Genomic DNA, 27,965 nt, shown 5'->3' with positions numbered 1-27,965 from the left:
CCAAGTGAGTCCTGAGACTCACTGCCTGTCCTTTTTCCCCTCCTCTGTAAATCTTACACGAATAAGGTTACAGTTTTCATCATACCTGGTGCGGGTACATGGTCGGACATAGGACATTTCAATAAATTGGGGTTTTACTTCCCACTTCCATTCCCCATCATTGGAGGTGACACAACTCCAGGCTGCGCAATAGAGGGTTTCAAACCCTCCATATGTGCACCTCATCGCCCCCGTCCTAAATCCCGGACATGCATAAAATCCATTTCTATTTACTGATACCCTCCTTTGCAGTTGCATCCATTTACCTCCTTCCATTTCATCTAATGGACTAATTTTTTCTAAATTAAAATATAAATCTGGCCACCAGGTATTTAATGGGGCAGTTCCTAGGGTTTTGTTGTAGACTTCATGAGTCTCTAAATTAGTAATTTCCCATGTAAAATTATAGGGGTTGTGGGGGTTTGGATTTACAGACAGAATTTGCAGAACAATCAAGAGGAGGGCAAGTACCATAGTTACGGCTCAGTCCGTTGGCGGCGTAGGGTCAATTTTAAAGGATTGTCCTTAGTCCGATCAACAGTCCAGGTTGTCTTTGAAGGTCCGATGAGGTCTGAGAATGGGTCCACTGGTTTGGCGTGGGCGAAATGGATCCAGGTGGCGATTCTGTCTACTTTGATGGCAGTAGGAGTTGTCACGATGACCTGGAAGGGTCCTTTCCACCTGGGCTCCAGAGTTCCCTGCCGATGACGTTTGATGAGGACCCAATCCCCTGGCCGGAATTGATGTGGAATAGGCGGGGGTCCAGTCTCATAGAGTTCCTTTAATTTGGGCCATACATCTTCATGGACCCTCTGCAAGGCTTGTAGGGAGAACAAGAATTCAAGACTATTATCGTTCTCAGCTTTGACAAGGTTATCTTTTAGGTTAGGGATGATGGGGGGTGGTCTACCATGTATTATTTCATAGGGTGTGAGTCCCAGTTTGTATGGGGAATTACGCACCCTGAACAGAGCGTAGGGGAGAAGGACCACCCAATTAGCGCCAGTCTCCATGGTCAATTTCGTTAGGGTCTCCTTTAATGTTCTGTTCATTCTCTCTACCTGTCCTGAGCTTTGGGGTCGGTATGCACAATGTAATTTCCAATCAGCCCCAAGTATGGAAGCCAGTCCTGACTTACCTTAGAGATGAATGCAGGTCCATTGTCTGACCCTATCATTACTGGAAAACCATACCTGGGCAGGATTTCTTCTAGGATCTTTTTGGCTACAATCTGCGCCGTTTCATTCTTGATTGGAAAGGCTTCAGTCCATCCTGAAAAGGTATCTACAAAAACTAGCAAATACTTATATCCATATTTTCCTGGTTTTACCTCAGTGAAATCTACTTCCCAATAGGTCCCCGGTCTGCTCCCTCTTTGTCTTACCCTTGTTGTCTGAGGATTGCTACTCGCATTGTTGAGTTGGCACACTGTACATTTAGTGACTACTTGATCGACCTTATCAGAGACATTTCTGATTTTTAGTCCAGTCTGTCTCAGTAAGTCCAACATTCGCCGGGAACCTAAGTGGGTGCTGCGATGGATCCGCTCTAGAACTTCCCATCCTAGTTTATCTGGGAGTATAATGCTGCTTTTGGAGTCTCTCCACCAGCCATCTTTGATTCGGGTCATAGGAAGTTTACTCATCCATTGAATGTCGCTTTCTGAATACTCAGGGCTGGGGGGAAATTCCCGGGGTCCGGGGTCTGGCAGCTGTAGGGTCAGCAATTGCACTGGGGGCCGAGCTATGTTTTTTTGCAGTCTGATCGGCCAAATTGTTGCCCCGGGAAACTGGGTCGGTTGTCTTCTGGTGTCCTGGGCAATGCACAATAGCTAGCTTTTTGGGTTCCCATAAGGCTGCTAGCAGGGCTAGAATCTCTTCTTTATTTTTGATGTCTTTCCCTTCAGCTGTGAGGAGCCCCCGTTCTCTGTATATCGCCCCATGTACATGAGCAGTGGCAAAGGCATATCAGTTGTGAGTGTACACGGTTATCTTGCGGTCTCTCCCTAATTTTAGGGCCTGGGTTAAGGCTATTAGTTCAGCCTTCTGGGCCGAGGTTCCGGGGGGTAGGGCTTCTGCCCAAATCACCTCGGTTTCTGAAGTTACGGCCGCCCCCGCATACCTTTGTCCTTGGTGAACGAAGCTGCTTCCGTCGGTAAACCAGATGGCGTCCGCATCCGATAATGGTTGGTCCTGCAAGTCCTCCCGGACCCCATAAACTTGAGCCAGTATGTCGGTGCAGTCATGAAGTGGGGTTCCCATGTCTGGGTCTGGCAGCAGTGATGCTGGGTTCAGGGCCATTGTGGGGGGTGAAGATGACCCTGAGGGGGTTCAACAGCAGTCCCTGGTAATGAGTGAGTCGGGCATTGCTCAGCCATCGGTCAGGCGGCTGCTTGAGGATGCCCTCCATGGCATGCGGGGTGGTGACTTGTAGCTCTTGGCCCATGGTCAGCTTATCAGCGTCCTTTACCATTAGGGCAGTGGCTGCAATCATCCGGAGACAGGGTGGCCATCCGGCGGCCACTGGACCTAGCTTTTTAGACAGATAGGCTACTGGCCTGCGCCAAGGGCCCAAATGCTGGGTTAGCACCGCCTTGGCTATGCCCCGGTTCTCATCTACATATAGGTGGAAGGGTTTGGAAACATCGGGGAGTCCCAGGGCAGGTGCTGATAGCAGAGCAGTTTTAATTTGTTGGAAGGCCTGTTCATCTTCTTCCGTCCAACTAAAGGGCTGTTGATCTTTTGTTGCCTGGTATAAAGGTTTTGCTAATTCAGCAAACCCTGGTATCCATAGTCTGCAGAACCCAGCCGACCCTAGGAATTCCCTCACCTGTCGTGGTGTCTGCGGTCTGGGAATACGAAGGACAGTCTCCTTCCAGGCATCCGTTAGCCAGCGTTGCTCCCCTCTCAGTAAGTAACCCAGGTAAGTTACCTCTGACTTGCAGATCCGAGCCTTCTTTGCTGAGGCGCGGTAGCCTAAGGTTCCCAGAGTTCGCAGGAGACCTTCGGTTCCCTGGATGCAGGCTTCGGGTGTCTCGGCAGCTATTAAGAGATCATCAACATACTGTAGGAGAGTTATATTAGGGTGTTGTTGTCTGTACTCACTTAAATCTTCGTGTAGAGCCTCGTCAAACAGGGTCGGAGAGTTCTTGAATCTTTGTGGCAGTCTGGTCCAAGTGAGCTGGCCATTTATGCCCCTGTCTGGATCTGTCCACTCGAATGCAAATAGCTCTTGACTTTTAGGCACTAGTGGTAGGCTGAAAAAAGCATCTTTTAGATCCAGAACAGTATACCATTGTTTTTCTGGGCTGAGGGCGCTCAGGAGAGTATAAGGGTTAGGAACGGTTGGATGTATGTCCATCACCCGCTTATTGACTTCTCTCAGGTCCTGCACTGGTCTGTATTCCCCGCTGTTGGGTTTGTGCACGGGCAGCAGGGGGGTATTCCATGCTGAGTGGCAGGTGCGTAGGACCCCGAAGTCAAGGAGGCGGCGGATGTGCGGTGTGATGCCATTTTTGGCTTCCGCGGGCATAGGGTATTGGCGCATGCGGACGGGGTCCGTCCCGGGCTTGACCTCTATAAATAGGGCTGGGCGATGTTTTGCTAACCCCATACCACCGGTTTCTGCCCACGCGTCTGGGAAGAGTTGAAGCCAGGGCTCGATGCCCTGATCCAGAGGAGTGGGTTCCTGATGGAGCCTATATTCATCTTCTAGTTTCACAGTGAGTACAGATATGGGTTGGTTGTGGAAGTCAGTCACTGTGGGTCCCCCGGTTGGAAATGAATTTGGGCCCCTATTTTGGTAAGCAAATCCCTCCCCAACAGGGGGCAGGGGCTGTCGGGAATGACCAGAAAGGAGTAGATTACCTTCCCAGTTCCTAAGTCCACAGTCCTCTGAGTTGTCCAGGGGTACTTCTTTATTCTGGTGGCCCCTTGTACCCAGGATGATTTTTCAGATACTTTTCCATGGGGCTTGACCAGAACTGAGTGCTGTGCCCCGGTATCAACTAGGAACTGGACCGGGGTCCCCTCCACTTGCAACGTTACCCTAGGTTCGGGGAGGGGATCCGAACTCCGTCCTCCCTATTATGTATCTTGGGTAAACAGTATGGGGGCTATTTTAGGCTGCCATTGCCCTTGGCTGGGGCGGGGTTGTTTCTTCTTGGGGCATTCTCGTATCCAATGGCCTTTTTCTTTACAATAGGCGCATTGATCTTTATCTAAGTGCCGCCCCAGGCGTGTTGTTTGAGTGCCTTCTGGGGGTGGCTGTTCTTTCTGGACTATAGCGGCCAGGACTTTAGTCATTTTCTCTGTGGCCTTGATCTGTCTCTCTTCTGGGGCGTCCCTGTTGTTGTAGACCCATTGTGCTATACGGAGCAGATCCTGGATCTGTTTACCTTCTAAATCCTCTAGCCTTTGGAGTTTTTTTCTTAATGTCAGGAGCTGTTTGATTTACAAAGGACATAACGACAGCAGCCTGGTTCTCAGGGACTTCTGGATCCATGGGGGTAAACTGCCTAAAGGCTTCCATTAATCTAAGTAAGCAGCTGGACTCTGCCTTTCCCTGTACGACCGAATATACCTTAGCCAAATTGGTGGGCTTGCGAGCTGCAGCCCGGAGACCTGCCATCAGAGTCTGGCGATAAATGAGTAGCCTTCCCCTACTTTCTGCCGTGTTGTAGTCCCATTCGTCCTGTGGAGGTCTGGTTAGGGGGAAAGCCGCATTAATGAGGTCAGGGTTAGATGTCGGCCAACCGTCGTCTCCGGGAACCAGCTTTCTTGCTTCTAATTGGATCCTCTCTCGCTCCTCTGTAGTGAACAGGATGCGGAGGAGCTGCTGACAGTCGTCCCAGGTGGGCTGGTGGGTGAACATGACACTGTCTAAAAGAGCTATTAGGTCTTTAGGGTTATCAGAGAATCGAGCGTTCTGTGTTTTCCAGTTGTAAAGGTCACTGGTGGAAAAGGGCCAATACTGGAGTCGGGGGTTGCCTGTTTCATCGGGGGGTCCTATTTCCCGCAGGGGTAGGGCCACAGTGGAGTCAGGGAGGCGAGGGTTTGGCTCACGCTGGGTGCGCCCGCGGGTTCGGCTGGCTGGCCCCTCGCGGTTGGTTTCGTTTTCAATGGGGCCCCGTGCGGCTGCTGCCTCCCGTCCTCCTGGTTCTGGAGCAGCTGCCGCTTCCCATCCTCCCAGTTCCCCTGGGGGGGGGGGGCAACTAGTGGGACGGCTGCTGCAGGCAGGGCCTGGGGTACGAGGGGAGGGGGATGATAGGGTGGAGGGTCCAGGGATAGCAGGTCCTGACTATCGGGCAATGTGGTATACAAGGGCGTGGCTGGCGTCCTTGATTTTGGGGGATCTGCAGGCCGCGTGGCAAGGACCTTACACGTTCCCGAGGATAGGAAGGGGGCCAACCAAGGGGGTGGATTTTCCACTAAATTCCGCCATACAAGAATGTAGGGAATCTGATCCGGGTGTCCCTTGTGACCTGATAGTAGAAAAATCTTTGATTTCACCTTAGCAATTATAGGGAGGCAGAAAGTTCCTTCGGTTGGCCATCCAACGCCGAAGGTTGGCCATTTGGAGCGGCAGAGGGCTATTAATTTTCCCTGCCGGATGTCTAAACTTAAATTCTGTCCTCTGGTTCTAACATCCCTGAAGTTAGCAACGAGGAGAGAAAGAGGAGTGCTTTGAGATTGGCCCATCTGTATCCTGGAGGTGGAGGAAAGGATTAAAAGGAGAAATAGTAAAGTTATGAGGATTTCTGGCTGGGCCAGGCCAGGTTACCTGTGAAAGAGAAGGAGTTTAACACTTAAAGGTTATAGAATAGAGAACACAACACTTAGATCGCTAGCACGTTTCGGGTGTCTGCCACCCGAACAGAAAAATTCTGATGGGCCCAAAAAGGTGCCCCAGACGGGTGCCAGTGGACGTCTCCTACTGGACCCGATCGGCTGCCCTATAGCGCGTCCGCCAGGGCTGTGTCAGTCACCGATACAGATCCCGCATGGGAGAGCCAGAAACGAACAAACAGAAATGGACAGAGCCGGCTCACTTACCGATCGGTCTCAGGGACGACCCGTTGACTTGGGGTCTGGTGGGTTTGGGGGGATCCTGGACGAGCCCCCAAATGATATGCCCCGATTCGAGAGACCCCCCGAAAACAATCCACCAGAGTCCAGAGTCAAAGCCAAGCGGCAAGAGTCATTTATTGCAGGCTCGAACCCGGTCCTGCAGGTTCGAACCCAGTCCTCCGAGCACTGGTTGCCGGTGACGCTGAGGCCCCGAGCGAGGATCTTACAGCTTCTTTTATAGACAGGCACAAACAAGTTAGGGATTTTTTGCAGTTACAGAGCTGTTATTGGTTGACATTTAAATTTGAACACTCGGGGCGCCTGGGTGGCGCAGTCGGTTAAGCATCTGACTTCAGCCAGGTCACGATCTCGCGGTCCGTGAGTTCGAGCCCCGCGTCAGGCTCTGGTCTGATGGCTCGGAGCCTGGAGCCTGTTTCAGATTCTGTGTCTCCCTCTCTCTCTGCCCCTCCCCCGTTCGTGCTCTGTCTCTCTCTGTCCCAAAAATAAATTAAAAACGTTGAAAAAAAAATTAAAAAAAAAATAATAATAAATTTGAACACTCAGCAGAACTTGATTGGTTCTTGCCTTTTTTTCAAACCACTCAGCAGAACTTGATTGGTTCCCGCCTTTAGGTCAGACCACAACCGGGCACGCCCTGGCTGGTTCTGGGAACGGCTGGGGGGGGGGGGGGGGGGTCTTTTGTTTGCAGTTGTGAGTACACCTGGTAATTTTTCTCTTAGTCTCTCACAAGCAAAACAGTGATGTTTTGGTGAGTGGTTCCTTAATTCATTTGTGATCATCATTTCCTATACCAGGTAGAACTGCTCCAGACATTGGCTAGGGAAATGTAGCCAACTTAGAATGATAATTTTCTGTCATATCTAAGTTTTATAAAACGAACACATATTTTCTTTGATAATTACTGTAATAGTAAACGCTAAAAAAATTAAAGGCATCAAAACAAATTTAGATGATTAAAAATGAGAAAGTGTAAGTTTTGTTTCTTTAATTTTATTTATACAACTTAATTTTTGTCCAATAATACAGCTTTTTGATTGACTCTTCTATACACTTCTCAACTCTCCTTACCCCCAAGTCTTATTACCCAGAGACAAGCACTTTAACTCACCTCACTGCTTTTCCTAGTTCTTTAGTCTACATTTCTAAGTAACAAGTACATGGTGATATTTCCCGATTTTTAGTGCAGATATCTATTGAATCCCTCCTTAGACGAGGTTTTATTTTTTCTCTTTGGCTCCTCCCTTCCCGTCACACAAATTTTTCCTATTCCCATGGTTCCAATACACATATTCACAATCATTGGTTGAATCAACATTAGCATTGGCAGTATTTAGGAATACCTAAATATCAATCACAACAAAAGGCTATAGATTTTCTTGCCACATAAAATATTAGTTTGGTTTATCTTCTGGGAAAGAGATTGTGTTGATTGCCTTCCGTTGGTCACTTTGGTTTCTTCCTGTGGTAACCTTAAAAGATGTTTTTCCATTTCCTCAAAGAATATATTCAGAGAGAAGTAGTGAGAAAAACAGATTTTACTAAAAACCCATTAGTGGTGTTGGGGAGGAAGAATTTCCTCTGGCTTTCAAGGTCCTGGCTCGACTTAGAATCAAATTGACATGAGACAGATTAACAGGAGAAAATCAAATTTAATAGTGTATGTGTGGGGAATCCACATATAAATGGAAATTCCCAAGCAATGTGATGTTTATAAGATCTAAGGAGAAGCAGAAGGATCTCAGGATACAAAGGGGCAAAAGACCATTAGCAGGAAGGTAAAAAGGGGAGGTTTGAAAAACAAAGATGCCCTATTATGCAGATAGGTTTCTTAGGTAAAGAGGAATCTCTGTTAATAGCTCTTTTCCTGGTAAAGCAGACAGTTGAGGGAGAGGTAAAGAGACTTTTCTGAATTTGATGGGTTTGGATTGGTTTTAACTCAAAATAATGCTCACGCCACAGTCTCCATCTTAGGGTGTCCTACCCCTGGCCCCTATAGGAGAGAAGGCTTTAAAAGGGCATAGGTCATGTACTATATACCACACAATATTTTTACCTCTCTAAAAATCAGTTCTCATGTCTTTTTTCTCAGTTGCCAAACAGTAAAGATCTCTCTGTTTTGCCTCCCTCCTAATAATTTATGTAGTTCTCTGTGCATAGAACTCCCTCTAATTCTCCCATTTTTTGCTTTTACCTTAATCCTTTCTTATGCTATATATTTTAGTCCTCTTCAGACTTCTCTGCCTTTGCATCCTTAGAAACAAAATATAACATCAATGTCATGTCTGTGAAGTAGCTTTGTGTCAGTTAGGGTAGGCTATGTTATTCTCTGGTGATGAATAACCCCTAAATATCAGGTACTTAATATTTAAAAACAAATTTCTTGTGTATGGTACATGTGTTTTTTTTTTTTTTAACGTTTATTTATTTTTGAGACAGAGCATGAACGGGGGAGGGTCAGAGAGAGAGGGAGACACAGAATCGGAAGCAGGCTCCAGGCTCCCAGCCATCAGCCCAGAGCCTGACGCGGGGCTTGAACTCACGGAACATGAGATCGTGACCTGAGTCGAAGTTGGGAGGGGGTAGCTGCATCAGGTGGATCCATATTTCCATGATCACTGCAACCGCAAGAAAGGTGACACATCATTTCTGCTCCCATTTTCTTAGAAAAGACAAATCACATATCCACACATAGCTTCCATAGCGGCAAGGAAGTGTAGTACTTACCCTACCCTGTGCCAGGAAGGACAGATGACAGCCTTAACCACTATAGTGAATATAGAGATGCTACATTGAGAACCAAGGAGCTCTTATAAATAACATATGTTTTTAAAAAAATTATCTGTGAAAACAACTTTTTTCTTCCATTACATACATTTGGGAAGCTTCTAGGAAAGAGGAGGGCCCACATAACCTGAGTCACTTCTGACTAACTCACCAATTGGAAGATATTATTTCCTTCATTTTGAAATGTCTTCAGAAAATATCCTTTTATGGAATGCCTGGGTGGCTCAGTCAGTTAAGCGTCCTTCTCTTGATCTCTGCTCAAGTTATGATCTCATGGTTGGTGGGATCAAGCCCCATGTTAGGCTCCACACTGACAGTGCAGACCCTGCTCGGGATCCCCTCCCTCCTTCTCTCTCTGCCCTTCCCCCAAGTGCTCTCTGTGTCTCTCAGAATAAATAAATAAACTTAAAAAACATATATCCTTTTATCAGTTTACTTTAAATTCTTTAATTAATAAATGATTTAAAAATACTAAAAAAACGATTTAAATCTTACAAAAGGTGATATTCTAACTTTTGAGACCTGAATATAAATTTAAGACAAAAACATTAATTATTATACATATAGTTGGTTTTTTGTGGGGGAAGAAAAATAATTTTCCCTTACCCTTTTAGACTCTTGGCTGAGACACCCCCCAACCCTACCCCCTCAAATAAGTGATAGATTAACAGGATAAAAACAATTTTAATAACACATATACCTCCTGTATACATGGAAAAAACCCAGTAAAACTAAGTAACTTTGTGAAATGGCCCAAGTCACCACCTTAAATAATATCTTCAACTAAAAACAAAACAAAATAAAACAAAAACAAACAAAAAACCAGGATGTTGGGAAGAAGGGAGAGTCAGTCATGACAGGTTACCAAGTAAAGCACTGTAAGCCAAGGTAATGTTGTTATGCAGATTTAGGCTTTTGCCTTCTCCACTGATAACAGTTTCTGCAGATTTACAGTCATCCTTCTCTTCCTGGTACAGAGAGACAGACACCCTGGCAAATGGAGATTTCCCTTATAAATGTAAATGTCTCTTACAAAAGGGTTTACTTGGTTTACAGAGCTTTTCCTTTGTCTGCAGTTTAAAAAAAAATAAGCTTAAAATAATCCTTATGTCAAAGAGACATATTTTGGGGTAGTGAATTCTGCTACCCTTTATTACTATACCATGTTTAGGTTTTAATTATTAAAAATCTAAAATAAAACTTATGTAATATTGAAAACATTGAAAATACTGAATATAAACTTGCCTCACAGAGTAAAATTCTAGTCAGAAACTGAATGCCAACCAATATCATACATTAACTTTAGGACCTTGAAAAAAAGGATATTGGTGTAATGATAATCTAGGTCTTTACTCACAGCAGAATATATTTCTAATTCAAGTAACTATCATTTCAGGTCCAGTAAGCAAATAGAGACTACCCATTCATTTCATGCAAACCTCTCATAAGCTGCCTGTGGAAACAAATGTCTCTCATTGCTCAACTAGGTTGGGTTCAAGCTGGTGACTTGGAGGAGAAAGGTTATGGATTCTGTTATCAATCATCTAAGCTACTCATTCCTCAAGCAGAAAAGCACTGGCTCAGACAAGAGAGGGAGAATTATTTGACTCAATTCATTAACACATGATACTACTCTGTTGGCAAATATCTTCCTGAATAAAATAAGAATAGTATAAAAAACAACATCCTTTTTTTATTGTAACATAAGGAACTTATGTGGAGAAAATGTGCCAGTTACAATGTTCTGCGAATTGCTATAAATTGTTAGTGAGAAAATTCATTTGTAATTCCTAGGTATCTCCTCTTGTCTGTGACTGTCAAACAATGACAGTATGATGGATTGTGTCACCATAAGCAGATCTCCCATGCACATAGTCTCTGGTCTCTGTCGGATAACATTACAAGCCTGACTTTTATACTCACTGTTAACATACTTGGGGAACAAGTTATTTTACTTTTCTGCCACACTATTTTCTATTTCTTTGTATTAAATATACATTGGAGAGTAAAAAATGATGGTTGAGATGTAGCTGACAGAGAAGTCACAAGCTATAGTTTGGAATACTTGTTAATTCATGGGATAATTCACTTTAAAAATTTCTTAAAACAGAATACAAAAAGATGAAGACAGAATATGGTTTTGTGATTAGTTAGCATTAAATTTTCAATAAAAGTTTGAAATGTACTCGTGTTTTTCTGTGAGATACTTGGAAGTTCTCAAAGTACTATGGCAGAATATTTTTTTCCTGAAAGGATTCCAAAATGATTTCAACTACAGTTTTATGCCAAATTGGTCAACTGCTTACTTTTTACCATGTAGTATTCTAGATTATGGAAATGAACAAAACCAAATTACCAGTATTTATGTGACTTGTATTCTACCTAAAAGACAATATACATGGGTAATAGGTGATAATGATTTAGACAGACTGGGTTCTAGGACCCAGAGGGGCGCCTGCAGGACCAGCGAAGAGTACCCTTGATTTCACGCATGATAGAAATCAAATGCAAGCCAAAAGGAAGTGAGATCAAAGTTTATTGAAGATATTTAGATAGTGTAGATATAGACAGAGCATCTGGGAGACGTGGAAAGGAAAGGAGAGAGAGTCTAATTTTTGTTTGGGGTCTGGGGTTTTTATTCAGGATTGTGATTTGGTGTACATGTCTTCTCAGGCATCAAGGAACTGGTCAGAACAAAAACTAGAGTCCAGGTGTCCTCCATAAGTCGCTTATTCCTTGCAGCCAGGGTGTCTTGGGTGTCTAGATATCTAGTCCCAGTGGTCTGGAATACACACAGGATGGCCTAACCTAGTTATTCTCAACTGGTCATTCCTTAGATGTTATCAATGTGCTGGAAGTCTCCAAAGAAATCATTAACTCCTGATCCTTACAAAGAGGGCATACATTATTGGTACTATGAGACATGTGGAAGGCAAGGGTACAGGTCCTGGAATGAATAGAGGCAGGAAAACAACAGAACTTCATAAGGTTCATTCAGATTCCCTATTTCAATAATAATGATATTTTTTTTGGGGGGGGGGGGTTGGTTCTTAAGTTTACTTATTTATTTTGAGATAGAGAGTGAGCAGGGAAGGGGAAGAGAGAAAGAATCCCAAGCAGGCTCTGTGCTGTTAGTAGAGTCCAATGTGGGGCTCAGACTCATGAACTGTGAGATAATGACCTGAGCCAAAACCAAAAGTCAGACACTTAGCCAACTGAACCACCCAGGCTCCCCTGTTTTTGTGTTTTTAAATGTTTATTTGTTTTTAGAAAGAGAGAGCACAAGCGAGAGTGAGGGAGGGAGGGGCAGAGAGAGGAGAGAATCCCAAGCAGGCTCTGCACTGTCAGCATAGAGCCCAAAACTGGGCTCTAATCTCATGACCTGAGCTGAAATCAAGAGTTGAATGCTCAACTGGCATCCAGATAATGATAGTTTTAATAAGTACTATAAAAAAAATAAAACCTAAGGCAGGTGAAATAGGAGTCATACAGTTTTCTAACTTAGATGGGTCATTCATAAAAGGGGTTTTATGAAGAGATAACATGTGAGTAGAAGTTTAGGGGAAAAAAAAAAGAATGCAAGTTGTGAGAATAAGGGGAGACTATTTAAGACAGAAAGGATACCAAAATGGAGGACAATAGTAGAGAATTTGCTTGGAGTGTTCAAGAACTGGCAAGAAGATCAGTATGGCTGGAGCAAAATGAATAAGGGAAGAAGAAGTAGGATATGGTATAATGGGCCAGATCACTTGGGACTCCAAATCATCTAAATGATTTGGATTTTGTTTCAAGTCTCATGGTAATGTTTGAAAGACTTGAGAGCAGGATATTGATCAGTGATTTACCTGCTAAAGGATCTCTCTGGCCTCTAGAGGGTCAAGAATTGAAGAAAAGAAGTTATTACAGGAGCACAGGCAAATGATTAGAACCAAATGATTATAACCAGTATTACTTTTCTGGACATAAGTATAAGGCTGATAGGATTTTTCAGTCTGAGAGGCACAAAGCCATCAAGAATGGTTCTCCGATTTTTTTTGTTTTTAATCTGTTTTGGTTCTACAATATTTCAGCTGATCAGCTGGGGTGAATGGTGGGGTCATCAACTTAGATAAGGAATACTAGAAGACGCATATTTGAATGTTAGGGGGATCACTACTCTCTTGGACAGTCTAAATTTGTGAGAAGATGCTTATTAAATCCCTATATTTATTTTCTATGGTACATAAAAAATCGCCACAAATTTAGTGACTTAAAACAACATAAATTAGAGTGCCTGGGCTCTCCTGTCAGCCCAAAGCCCACTTTGCATCCTCTGTCCCTCTCTCTCACCCCTTCTCTGCTCACACGTTCTCTCTTTCTCTCTCATAAATAAATAAATAAATAAATAAATAAATAAATAAATAAAACAATTTTAAAAACCACACAAATTACTATTTCACAATTTTTGTGAGGTTGGAATCTGGACATGGCTTAGCTGGGTCCTCCACAGGCCTGCAAACAGGTATCAGCCAGCTGGGTTCTCATCTTGACATGATCTGGGGAGAACTCTCTCTGCCTCCAAGCTCACTCAGGTTTTTGGCAGACTTCATTTTCTTGCAGCCTAATGACTTATGGGATCCTGCTTTTTTAAAATTAGCAAGGTTAGGGGCACCTGGGTAGCTCAGTTGGTTAACATGTCCAACTCTTGATTTTGGCTCAGGTCATGATCTTGCAGTTCATGAAATTGAGCGCTGTGTATGACTCTCAGGGAGGAAAGCCTGCTTGGGATTCTCTCCCTCCCTCCCTCTGCTCCTTCCCTGCTCCCTCTCTCTCTCAAAGCAAATAAATAAACTTTTAAAAAAATAGCAAAGTTATATACAATGGAATATTGTTTAGCCATCAAAAAGAATGAAATCATGCCATATGCAACAATGTGGATGGAGCTAGAGTGTATTATGCTAAGCAAAATAAGTCAGAAAAACAAATATCATATGATTTCACTCATGTGGAATTTAAGAAATTAAATAGATGAACATATGGGAAGGAAAAAAAAGAGGGAAGCAAACCATAAGAGATAAAGATAGAGAACAAATTGAGGGTGATGGAGGGAGGTGGGTGGGGGGGTAGGCTAAGTTGTTTATGGGTATTAATGAGGGCACTTGTGATAAGCACTGGATGTTATATGTACATGATGAATCACTATATTCTGCACCTGAAACCAATTTTACCACATATGTTAAATTACTAGAATTTAAATTAAAACTTGAAAAAACTCCATAAAATCAGCAAGGGAAGCAAGATTCTAGAACAAGTCAACTAGCAGGATGGAGACTTATATTATGTAACATAATTACAACAGTGATATCCCAATATCTTTGCCATATTCAAGTCACAGATCCTGCCCATACTCAAGGGGAAGGAGCAGCAGACCTGGAGATATAAATTTGAGTTATCAAGGTATTGATGTAAAGCTTTGGGTCTGGATGAAAATACAATCTATAATGACATGATAGATATTTTATTTTAATAGACATATAGAGCATTCCAATCAGCTAGATTAAAAAAAAGGGGGGGATTCAGAAAAAATTCTTGGACAGTTTTATTACTTAATGGATTAGTTCTTGCCTGCCTTATTAGGGTTCCTGCCCTTGGCTATTACCAGATGTTTAGAAGGTACCACACAAACACTGAACTCTAAAAAAGGTCATCTCCCTTTATCCCTACAATAAACTAATGAGATAATTAATATTACATCTTTTTAGACGATGAGAAAACTAATGCTCTAGATCACGCAGCCATTAAAGATACAGTCAATGAATGTGGTGTGACTCCATAATCTATACACTTAACCACATCCTTTGTAATGTTTTGCTTTGTGTCCAACTTGCCTGGATAAGATCCTCTTCTGATCACCGATTGGTATTCTTTATGTCTACGTAGGTTTGCTATTCTCCTTGATTTGTTTTCTCTTGTCCTCCATCCAGATCATCTCAACTGACTCCCTCCTTCCCTTTGGGAGCTGTCACCTGATGTCTTAGTAGGCCACAACTGCTCTAAAATTGCATAATAGACATGATCTTTTGTAAACATTAGCCTTTTCATTAAATACTAAAATATCTGAGGAATTCGAAACTGAATGAAGTTAGTACACAAGAAGGACTCAGAGAAAAATCTATTATTTTGAATCTGAAGAAGAAAAGGAAATCCCAGGAGAAAGAAGTATTTTTGAGAAGCAAAGAAAGAAGTAAACATACTCATTGTTCTTATAATTATTATGGAAGTAGGTTATATTCTTTATATGAAAGAATAACCAAGGAATTGTGTCTTGAAGAATGAATTTACTTTCTTAGTACAAAAAAAAAGTGATACAAAATGTGTTTCTCAATTATAGTGGAATGTTTTATGGTGGAAATTTTAGTTGATTCCTTTATTTTTTATTTTGCACTTGCTCCTGGTGAATGGTTATAACTAATACATATTATATAATGCCTTCGTTTCTGTGGTTCAAATCATATGTAGGATGTGGTTTAGTATATCTCTTTTACCTTGACTCAATATTAGCATAAAAATGTTTCTATTGAATATTCAAATCAAGGTGTACAAGAACACAATTTTTTTTTCTCACTAAAAAGCAGTATAAGGTAAAACAAAATTATTCTAGTTTTAAAAGAAATTTACACCGATTTTCCTGTGGAAAACCCTAATCCAGTTTTTCTGCATAAATAAAATACACATTTTATAGAATATACGAGAACACAATAAAATCTGATGAAAAAAATCTGCCTTATGCCTGTGGTGTCATACCTTCAGATTCAGGATTATTTCCACAGGGGTGTGACATCTTTGTAGAACAGTTTCAGTTTCAAAGAAGTATATAATTACGATTATGGAAGATTGGCAGCTAAACACCAGAAATGCAACAGCACCTTGAGTAAAATGTCTTGTACACCTAGGACTGCTGTCACTAAGGACCACAAACTGGATGGCTCAAAACAACAAGCAGTTTCTTGCCTCGAAGCGGGGGCCTGGGAGGGGCGAGAGTGTTGCGCGGGTGGGGGGTGGGGGGGGGGGGATGTGCAGAAATCTGCAGTCAAGCAAGGTGTTGGCAAGGCCATGCTCTCTCTGAGGGTGCGCGGAAAGTAACTTCCCCTGCCGTTCTTAGGAAGCTCTCTTCTTGTAGCCTGCGCTGTTCGCAGGCTTGTAGTAGATACATCGCTCTGATCTTTGGTCTTCACGTGACATGATCCCTGTGTATCTTTGCATCCTCTTCCTTCTATTTGTGTCTGTCTTTGTGTCCAAATTTCCCCTTTTCACAAGGGCACCAGTCATGCTCACAAGGCTGAGTATGATGACCGTATTTAATCTTGTTGACCTTGTAAAGACTTTTATTTCTAAGTAAGCTTACATTTGGAGGTATTGAGCGTTAGAATTTCAACCTATCTTTTTGTGGGTATGCAACTCAACACCTAACGTATGTATAAAGTTGCACATTTAAAATCATAGTTTAAAACATTTGTGCTGAAATATTGAATGCAGACTGCCATTGAAATTCATGCCCTCATGTTTACTACTTCATGCAGACTCACCACATTATTTAACTTACTTTTAATTGAACTGTTCCAGATTCCTATATATTATTGAAATACATTTCTTTTTCATTTCTTTCATATAATTCAACATGACAGAACATAGACTCAAAGAGAAATTAATGGTATTATCTCAACAATAATCTAGAGAAAAGATGCCATAAGCAGTAAGCAACAAATATTTGTCACAGAACTGTAACAATGAAATGAAGATCCAGAATTATGAGCAATACTAGACATTAATTTATATTAAAATACATATTAAAGTAAATCACCTCTGGTTAGGATTAGTTTACATGTGAGTTTAGCTATAGGCATAAGTTTAAAAAGCTAATTATAAAGTTAAAAAGGTAATTCCCAGACTCCAAGTCTATTTTATGTTTTTATATTTATACAGTAGTTTAGAAACAAATTATTAATGTTTATAACTATAAAAACTCGTAGAAATTGGATGAGTTGTTATTAAGTATGCATTTCATCTGTGAAGCAAAATTCTGTCTTAGTACATTCTGCCTCGATTAGAGGTGTCCCTGCAGAATGACTTTGAACACTTGTTAGGGACATGCTGCCACTGCACCTGCTACTATCACTATTTACTACTACTACTAACGCTTAGATAGCAGTTTTATCTTTCACTTAATTGTCCTGACAACACCATGAGGTAGGTTTTATTACTGTCTGAAAAATACAGGTAAGGAAAAGGAGGCACAGAAAGATTAAGTGACTTGCCCAAGGTCACACAGCAATTTGTTAAATCTGGGATTAGAAACTAGATGGTCTGAATTCGGAGGCCATCTAATAATTACAGTTATGACAGAGTATTACAAATAATCCATGTGAAATTATGACTCATCATGCTTTTTGGTTGCCATTTTCCTTGATAATTATTATTTTAAATCTAATATGGTTTGTCTTTTGACGAAAGAAGTAGAAATTGAGGCCTTATTTTAAAAAAAATTAGCTAATTCTTCTTGGCCAATGTTTACCTTAGTTGATTTTTAGATTTTAGTCATAAAATGGAGATTAAAGCATGTATTTTGAGCTCTGCCTTGGATCTTTGTGTAAGGTAGTGACTAAAACATATAAAGATTCCTGACCATGTAATTAATTATATCCTAGTGAGAGAAGAGTTGTGCCAACCTCTTAAATCTGTAAAAACTCTTTTTTTGTATGTGTGTGGTATCCATTCATTGCATTACATTGCTTCTACAGTTTTGAATCACTTGGCTATTTTTGCATTTTGATGCAAAATTATGAGTTTGTAATAAGAAAGTTCACTTTTCTTGTGTCAGACTAGAAATTGACTAGTTATTTAGACTATTAATTTACAAATTGCCTTAATTCAGTAGCATGAGATAATGAATTACTCTAAAATATTTTAATTTTAATGTTTTTTTAATTATGAATTATCCGAAGAATAGTGAAGTTTATAGATACCAACAGTGTTTTATACTGAAAGTTCAAATTCATTGGTCTCAATCTTCTAATGTTTTGAAGAATATATCTTTGAATGATTCTAGATATATGTACATCATTTTAATATCAATTATAGAGTACATGCCTATATAAAATTTTATGACTAAAATTTAATTTTTTAATGGAATAAGTCATATATACATTAATTATTAAGCTCTCTTGAGCTTGTTTATCATAGTAGCCTGATTTAAAGGCATAGATATAACCGGGAGAAATGAGTGGTCCTCAGAAGACTTCGAAGTAGCAAGCTTACTACCAACAAAGTGTTATTGAGGGGATGCGTTTCTGCCCAACAAGACCAGTTGTTTATGTCACTCATTTTTGTCGTTTTTTAAGTTTTTATTTTAATTTCAGTTAGTTAACATACAGTGCTATATTAGTTTCAGGTATACGATATAGTGATTCAATACTTCTCTATGACACCTAGTGCTCATCACAAGTGCCCTCTTTAATCCCCATCACCTGTTTCCTCTATCCTCCCACCCACCTCCCCTCTGGTAACCATTAGTTTGTTCTCTATAGTTAAGAGTCTATTTCTTGATTTGTCTCTTTCTCTGCTATTTTTTTCCCTCTGTGTGTTTGTTTTGTTTCTTAAATGCCACACGTGAGTAAAATCATATGGTATTTGTCTTTCTCTTACTTGTTGCGCTCAGTGGTATACTCTAGCTCCATCCATGCCATTGCAAATGGCAAGATTTCTATCTTATTTATGGCTGAATAATATTCCATCATATAGATACCACATCTTCTTTATCCATTCATTTATTGATGGGCTGCTTCTGTAGCTCAGCTATTGTAAATAATGCTATTAGAAACATAGAGGTGCATGTATCTCTTTGAATTAGTATTCATATATTCTTTGGGTCAATACCTAGGAGTGTAATTGCTGGATTATAAGGAAGTTCTATTTTTAACTTTTTGAGGAAACTCCATACTGTTTTCCACAGTGGCTGCACCAGTTTGCTTTCCTACCAACAGTACACAAGTGTCTGTTTTTGTCCACATCCTCACCAACACCTGTTGTTCCTTGTGTTGTTGATTCTAGCCATTCTGACAGGTATGAGGTGATATCTCAATGTAGTTGAGATATGTTATTCAACCTTTATGCAGTAGAATCTGCTATAATGAAGGGGAGAGAAATTATCATCTCTAAATATAAGTTATCTCAGTTTTTTTTGGATTTTATTTTATTATTTTTTTAATGAAAATATGAAATTTATTGTCAAATTGGTTTCCATATGACACCCAGTGCTCATCCCAAAAGATGCCCTCTTCAATACCCATCTCGGTTTTTTTTTTTTTTTAATGTTTATTCAGTTTTGAGAGAGAGAGAGAGACAGAGAGCAAGTGGGGGAGGGACAGAGAGAGAGGGAGACACTAAATCTGAAGCAGGCTCCAGGCTCTGAGCTGTCAGCTGACAGCAGACAGCTCAGAGCCTGATGGGGGCTCCAACTCACAAACTGTAAGATCGTGATCTCAGCTGAAGTCAGATGCTTAACCGACTGAGCCACCCAGGCACCCCTAAGTTATCTCAGTTTGTATGGTATTAACTAGTTCTATTACTTAGGGCATTTACCCTGGAATTTCTTTTATATTTTCGTATGTGCTCTATGAAGAAAATGGGATTGAATGCTTCTGTTTTTTAAATTATAGTCATATTTTTCTCATTATTTTTGCTTCCAATACTGTTCCAGAATCTTAAAAAAGAAAAAGAAAGTTAACTCATTTTTCAGAATTATGCATTTGAGAGCTAGCCCCTCAAAAAACACAGGGAACAATCTTCCCCAGATTCACACTGTATTTGGGCAAGGATGTTGCAGGCCGATACTAATTTTCTCACAATTTTTCTTCCAATCCTTTGAAGGAGCAGAATGACACTAAATACCACTGGCCACACTCATGTTTTCTAACTTTTGAATCAAATTGTATATACTTTCTAATGATGTACTGAAAGCATAGAAGCAATAACGGGTTTATTAACAGTGACTGGACAGTGACCGCCATCTCCCCTTTCTGTACTTTGTAGAAAAATATCAGGGGAAAGAATCCAGGCCTACATTTCTGGATTTTTTTTTTTTTAATTTTTTCCCGAGTTTGTTTCTTTTTCTCCTTCTTTCTTTCTTCCTTTCTCTTTTTTCTTCTTTCCTTTCTTTCTTTCTTTCTTCTTTCTTTATTTTTTTCTTTCTTTCTTTCTTAAAAAGAATTATAATCTGTTCAAAGGAAAAAACTGTGGTAAGTGGCTTGAAGAGATTTCACCCTTATGGGACTTTAATTCTTTAGTGTGGAGGAAAAATTGAATTTATATTGCAGGTGAAACTTAAGAAGCCAAGCTGCTTAGCCTGCCACAATGGCTTCTCACTTTTTATGCTTTACTTCAGAGATTAGACACCTTCATTTAGTCTAAGTATTTTACAGTGTTTTCCTTAACCTTCATATTTGCATATAAATGTCCTTTTTCTGGGAACTTTGGAGGTTCTTTATGCCATTTCTTTTTTTGTTTTTTAAAATTTATCATTTTTGAGAGACTGAGCATGAGTGGGGCAGGGGCAGAGAGAGAGGGAGACACAGAATCCAAAGCAGGCTCCAGCCTCTGAACTGTCAGTACAGAACCCGACACCAGTCTTGAACTCATGGACCGTGAGATCATGACCTGACCTGAAGTTGGACACGTAACTGACTGAGCCACCCAGGTGCCCCTTCTTTATGCCATTTCTAATGCATACAGCAAGCACAGGCAACTCCCAAGTGTAACTATTCTGACACTAAATTAATGCACATTATTATCTATGTGAAATTATTTAAAATATGTGGTATGTTCTTATTTAATTCTAGATTTACCAGTTAGGAAGAAAGTAATGATGATCTTTAAGTAATATGACTGAAAGTGTGATTCCAGTATGTTCTGGCCTATCTTTTTTAAGTCTGTTTTGCTCTTCACCAATGTATTGGGGTTTTGCTAGAATGACATTTCATGCTTCAAAGCCCTTACTGTGAAGTCTGTCTTTGTATACAAAATTTCAATAAATTATTCAATTATTTGAATAAATAAATTATTCAATAAATTCAATAAATTATTTCAATAAATTATTTCAATATATTAATAAAACTTTACATTGTGAAATATTTTTAGATTTGTAAAAGAGTTACAGAGAATGTGCAGAGAGTTCCTGAACACCCTTCATCCATTTTTCCTTTATGTTGACATCCTACATAACCAAGGCACACTTGGTTAAAATAAGCAATTAGCATTGGTACTTTAGGATTAAAAAAAACCAACAAACTAGGTTTTGTTGAGATTCTTCAGTATTTTCCATGAATATCTCTTTTCTGTTCCAGGATGAAATTTCTATTCCAGCATACCCAGTGAATGTAGTCAATGTTAATTTAAAAGCACTGGGGTTTTAATCCATTACCTTCCTCCATTAAGCTCTCACTGGGTTTACCTGATGATCCTGAGAAGATCTTTGTGTTCCTCCTTCTCTCATCAGTCACACCCTCATTTGAAATTTTTGGTCTTAGTACCTTCTGTGTCCAAATTGTTAAATTGATATTCTTTTATGGAATTCATAGCCATCAGTGACTATAATGATCATGGAAGGGAGATGATGATAGCAAAAAAGGGTATAGAAAAAGAGGTTTAGTTAAGTTGTTTTAGGTAGACAAATCCTTTTCATGTATGAAATCTCAGTTTACAATGTGTGTCCATTATTGCAGTGCAGTGAAAAGACCTAGGATATTTGAAACATTCCCAAGGGGACAAGAGCCAGGACATCAATTAATGCAACACACTCAGGCTTTGGAACCAAAAGTATCAGGTTTAGTTTCCCTCACCAGTCAAACACTAAGGTGACTTTTATATAAAATATGTTGTTTATAAAGTTAGTGGAATAAAAATCTTAAAGGTTATACTTTAACATATTTTTTAATGTATTTAGGTTATATGTATGTATATGTAAGTATATACATAATACATATACATATATACATAACACATATACAATGTATCATGTATACTTACATGATAACTTTATGTATAACCCTGAAGATTTTTTAAGCTTATTTATTTTGAGAGGGGGGTTGGAGGTGGGACATAGAAAGAGAGAAGAGAATCTCAAGCAAGCTCCATGTTGTCATCATGGAGCCCCATGCTCCATCCATGTAGGGCTCCATCCCACGAACTGTGCATGAGACCATGACCTGAGCCAAAATCAAGAGTTGGACATTTAACTGACTGAGCCACCCAGGTGCCCCAACCCTTAAGAGTTTTAATCCATTAACTTTTTTATTTTTTAAATTTTTATTTATTTGTTAAATGTTTATTTATTATTCTTGATGGAGGAAGGGCAGGGAGAGAGGGGAACAGAGGATCTCAAGCAGGCTCTGTGCTGACAGGAGAGAGTCCGATGTGGGGCTCCAACTCACGAACTGTGAGATCATGACCTGAGCTGAAGTCGGATACTTAACCGTCTGAGACACCCAGGCACCCCAATCCACTATTTTTAAAGCAAATATATATGTACTTACATACGCATACTTATTTAATGCTAGGAATTTTTCTTTCAGTACTGATTTAGCTGTGTCCTTCAAATTTTGATATGTTTTATTTACATTTTTAGATGACCATTTGAATTTATCTATATTGTTTTTGTTTTTTAATTTTTTTAATGTTTATTAATTTTTGAGAGATAGAGAATGCGAGTGACGGAGGGGCAGAAATAGAAGGAGACACCAAATCCAAAGCAGGCTCCAGACTCTGAGCTGTCAGCATAGAGCCCCACGCAGGTCTTGAACTCACAAACCGCAAGATCGTGACCTGAGATGAAGTCTGACACTTAACCTACAGAGCCACCCAGGTGCCCCTATATTGTTTTTGATAATCCTGTCTTTCTGTATGGTTCTTTAGTGGTTGTTCTATTACCTTAAGTATGTGTATATGTGTACGTGTGTTTGTGTTAAATCTATGGCTGTACTGTATATGTCTCACAGTCCACTGATGTCATTTCTTCAGTAGTTTAAGTGAAATACAGAAGACTTAGCTCCTTTTATCTCCTTTTATTCTCCCCCCATTTATAATTTTTGAAAGTATTTCCTCTACGTATAATTAAAACCATATCAATGTGACAATGTTAGAATTTTTGATTCAACCAAACATAATTTTAAAAACTAAAGAGAAGGGAAGTCTATTTTATTTACCCGTAATTTTGCATACTGTGTTCTTTAGCAACACATTTTCTTAGTTTTCCTTCATCTGATTATATCTTGAATTTTTCTTAAAAAAAAAAAAAAGAATATTTTAATTGTGTATAGGACTCTAGGTAGACAGGATTTCTTACTGTTGTTTTTGCACTTGAAAAATACTGTGCCACTCCCTTTTGCCCTCTATGGTAAGACATTCTTTTTCTCTAGCCATTTCCAGATTTTTTTTTGTCTTTAGTTTTTAAGCTTTCATTATGATATGCCTTGGCACTGATTTCTTTGGGTTTATCCTGTTTAGGGTTCACTTAAGAACATGAATATGAAAATTTATGTTCCTTGCCACATTTGGGAAGTGTTTAGCCATGAGTTCTTTTAGTGCTTTTCCAGCCTCATCACTTTCTCTGCTCTTGGGTCTCTGATGGCAAGGATATCAAATCTTTTGTTATAGTTCCAAACATTCTGTCTGTCTATCTATCTATCTATCTATCTATCCTCTTTGTTGTTCAGATTGCTTAAAGGGTATTAGAAAGGAAAAATCCATTAAATATACTCTCCTATGAGCATGCAAATAGGTCTGAAAAAGAATACAATAATAGAACAAAATGTGGCTCTGTAATGAACAATATTTTATAGTTATAATGACATAAATGCTCTTATGGACTATAAACTTTTATAATTAACCAATATTCAGAAGACAGCAAACTTGATTGTTATTGAATGTAAGGTAAATATTACCAACCATGCAATGAAAAATATAACGTACTTATGGCAGAAACTGGATGATAGGGTGATGAGAGGTAGGAAAATGATAATACTATCATCTTGCAAAGGAGTCAAAAGATCATATCTGAGAATGATGGAATAAAAAAATAAGAGTTTAAACTGTTAACCATTTCACAGAAACTGTAAAATAGGCCTAAGTGCTCATCAAGCTTTTATTTCTAGTAAACTAATCAAAGTTTCTAGTTACTACTACAGCTTGCCACCGTTGAGTTGTGGCCAATGAAATGGAGGAAAAAGCAATACACACCATTTGTTGACTTCTCAAAATCATAGCATGTTTTAATTTTCTACATTTCTTTTTGTGCTTTTTTTATATAGCTTTTTCCCCCTGTAATTTCTTATTATCTTTTATTTTTTTTCTTTTCACTGTATCTATTATTTCAGCATCTCATTCACTTATTCTGTTTCTTGGTATCCATTGCATTCGTCTTTCTTACACCTGCTGACTTTTTATTCTGATTTGAACACTTCACATCATACTTGGACCATGACTTTCCTGGATAGCTTTTACAAATTTTTCCTCACAATTCTGGTTTTATTTGTTCTGACAGTGTATGCTTTTGTAAAATCTGCAAGATTTTCTGAACTTATGAGTAAGAAGAGGTGAATATTTGTGCCAAATTTGCCATCCTAAACCAGAAGCACCTGTTAGCATTATAAATTTTACACAATTCAAATTAATTGCAAATTAATTGGCACCAGGCCAGGAAATATATCACAGAAGCAATAAATATGATAAATAAATATGATCCATGGATGCCTCCTAAGATTTTATCTTATTTTTTTTATAACTTTACTTATTTTGAGAGAGAGAAAGAAAGGGCAAGTCAGGGAAGGGCAGAGAGAGGGAGAGAGAGAGAGAGAGAGAGAGAGAGAGGGAGATAGAGAGAGAGAGAGAGAATCCCAAGCAGTCTCAAAACTGCTAGCATGACGCCCAATGCAGGGTTCCAACTTATGAACTGTGAGATCATGACCTGAGCTGAAATCAAGGGTCCGATGCTTAACTGACTGAGCCACCCAGGCGCCCCAGATTTTATCCAGTTTTTATTCACCTCTGAAAAGGTGACAAATATTTATAATATTTGTATATTTGTCACATATAATATATAAGATTTTGTGTAATTCTCCCCAAATCTGAATAGAATTGCATAATCACTTGAAAACAACTTTCAAAGGTTAGGCAAGACAGAATGGCGTTGCCATTTAGGAGAAATGTTAATAACATATCTCATTTTTACAGTTACTAATCTTAACATGCATCTTGTCTCTAATGATCCTTCAGGGCTAGGAGGGGGTGAAAGTGATGGGGTGAAGAGATACTCCAAGTGTAACGGAAAGATTAATTGATTAACTTTTAAGCATTTGAATTTATAAAAGTCTTGAGATCAGGCTCTATATTTTAATTTGTTAATGTAAGCTTTCAATGTTACTACTAAATTAAGAGGCTAAGATCTGTTAGATTTTATCTTATTGTTTGCCCCTTTATTAATAGAAAAGACAATTGTGCAAGCCAGTAAGACTCTTATAGGCCTATATTAGAAATGTTAAATGGTAACATATTGGTAAGTTACTTTAAAACTTGGTCCTAAAAATTTTACACTTGTTTAGTTTTCCCAAAATTGTGCAAAGCACTCTGCTATCAATCCAGTAAGATTTCAACCATTGTGAGATATAGTAAGTTAATGTTTGTCTGTTTCAGCTCAGCACTTAGGCGGACTGCTTTCCTCAAGTAAGTATTATACTAAACTTGAATGAATGATTGATTTTTGGATTATTGAACCCAAATATGTGGTCGTAGTATGGAAAAAATCTTTGGAGGTAATAAATGTGGGCTTTAGTTTAGAGAATGGATATTCAAAGCAGTTTTGGGTGAGCAGATGGCAGCTTAGGGGTTTATGAGTCTGGGAAAGACATAATGCCGTAGCCTATTGTGCAGAGAACACAGAATTTTAAGCCAAAACTGAAAATTACAGTGGCAGAGTTAGTGGCAAAAGGGATAGATGAGAAGAAAAGGCCTAAAGCTCTTACTGTTTCCTGATGGTATTATTTCCACCACTAGAAATTCTGGTTATAATTATGAATTCAACAAGATATAAGATAGACTAGTTCAGCCTTTCCCTTAAACATGGCTTTTCTTTTTTTCTTCATGAGAAATAAATTCCTGAGCACATCCAGATTTAAAAATAATTCTCTTTTATTTCAGATGCCTTAGATATTCATGAAAAATTGGGAAAGTTTTTGTAAGAAATGGGCCATCTGAATCATCTACCCAGAACTCTTATAATCCTATGAAGGGCAAGTAAAATTATTGATAATTAAATACTTAGTATTCAGTTAGCTGTTCAGTTTTAGGTCACCTTTGTGATCCTAATATATGTAGTTTTTTTCATCTAAAAATTTTGCCTTCTAGTTGTCTCTCAGTAAAACTCCCTACTATCTGTTATATATTTAATCCAACAGTATAAGCATATTTCTAGACTCTCTTCTTATCCTTCTCCCCAATTCAATTCATTCCACCACCGAAGTACCTCTTGAATGCATTCACTTCTGTGTTCATTGTCTGTATCCTGAACCAGGCGGAAGATGTCATGGCCGTAGTTACCCTGCCTCCTCTTCTCCATTCTCCACACAGCAGCCAGGATATACCTCTTTTAAAATACAGATTTGAATACGTCATTTGTCTCTTGAAATCTTTCAACAGCTTCCAGTGGGCCTTCGAATAATCCTGCTAAAACCCCCAAACCTGACCTTTAGTTGCCTTTCCAATCTCACATGCACAAATCTACTATTTGCTTAATTCATGCCAGCCACTCTGGTTTTCTGTTTGGCAGGCAATGCTTTCTCCTATTTCACTGCTTCTGTGCATACTGTTCCCTCTTCCTGGAATGTTCTACCCCTTCTCTTTACCTTATCTAAATGATCGCCCCCCTCCAAATCCCAGTATGACTATTACTATGCCAGTAAACCTTTCCTAATGCACTTAAATAAGTTGAGTCCCCAAATTATACATTTCTCTAGAGCTATGAAAATCTACTCTCAGCATTTTGTACATAACAGTTTCTCAGTAGCTAGTAAATACTGGTGCAGGTTTTCTTCTCTGTTAAATATTGAGAGTAAAGTCCATAAGGACAGGAGCTATTTTGTTAACCATGTCCATCATCTGAATACATGATGTTGTCAGGTAGGTAGTAGGCATACAATAAATATTCATTAGCCAAGTGACAGATAAAGTAATTTGGAATTTAATGTATAGTTTTATATACCTACAATATTTTCTTCCAAGTTTATTTGCATCCCTTACCATGTTGAGCTATGTCAGAGTAATAGGTGAGGTAAAGAAGGGAGAAGGTTGGAGGAAGAGATTGGATAAAGAATTGCAAAGTGGGAAAGCAAAGAGAAGGTAAGAGAGAAACACTGATATCAGAGAATACTATTGTCTTCTCCAAACATAACAAAACAAGATCCAGAAGGCTTTTCTAGTTTTTCCTTTCAATACAAGCATTGCCATGTAGGTTAATATTACTATTTAGAAGCTAATTAAGTAGAATATTATCTCTATATCTTTATTCCTGTTCACTTTTGGCATTTATTTTGGTCATTAACACTTCCTCTAAAGTGACCATGGGAATGGAGGCAATTTGCTTCCTGTTGACAGATTTTGTAATATGATTGATGGGGGCAGAAGGTGAAACTATGTGGTAAAATGAGTTTTTTTGCATTATCTGTGTATTTCATATATCAATGCCAGTATTTCTCAAACTGCGGGTCAAGACTCCAGGGGGAAGGGTTACAATATAATTTAAAGGGTTTTATATATGGGAACTATTTCGAGGTGGAAATTGTGGGCTACATTGAGAGTGTGAGCCTTCTTTTTTTCCTTCAGCCCCCCATATTTCCTAAAAATATGCTTTAACAAAAATTCTGCCAATTGGAGGGTATAAAATGTTTAAGCCATACAATTCATAGTATAAATACTTTAAAGCAAATTTTAGACTGTTAAAATCACTAGTGTACAATATTGCTTGCAGAACCT

General features: G+C 39.4%; 1 protein-coding gene and 1 long non-coding RNA gene across 5 annotated transcripts in view; one reads left to right on the top strand and one right to left on the bottom strand.

Moving 5' to 3' along the window:
• Positions 1–27,965, top strand: part of LOC132679222 (uncharacterized) — a 96,719-nt gene that overhangs the window by 47,635 nt on the left and 21,119 nt on the right. The window lies entirely within an intron of this gene.
• LOC144613761 (uncharacterized) lies at positions 448–26,553 on the bottom strand. The gene is made up of 5 exons (XM_078435083.2): positions 26,461–26,553; positions 6,093–6,147; positions 5,339–5,521; positions 4,794–5,234; positions 448–859 (listed from the first exon to the last, which is right to left on the bottom strand). The coding sequence occupies exons 1-5, from the start codon at positions 26,551–26,553 to the stop codon at positions 516–518; spliced, it is 1,116 nt and encodes a 371-aa protein (XP_078291209.1). The 3' UTR covers positions 448–515.

The sequence above is a fragment of the Panthera onca genome, chromosome A2 (assembly GCF_046562875.1).
Source record: "Panthera onca isolate mPanOnc1 chromosome A2, mPanOnc1 haplotype 2, whole genome shotgun sequence".
NCBI lineage: Eukaryota > Metazoa > Chordata > Mammalia > Carnivora > Felidae > Panthera > Panthera onca.
Note: the sequence above shows the minus strand (reverse complement) of the source record. Positions and strands in the feature narration are given on the sequence as shown.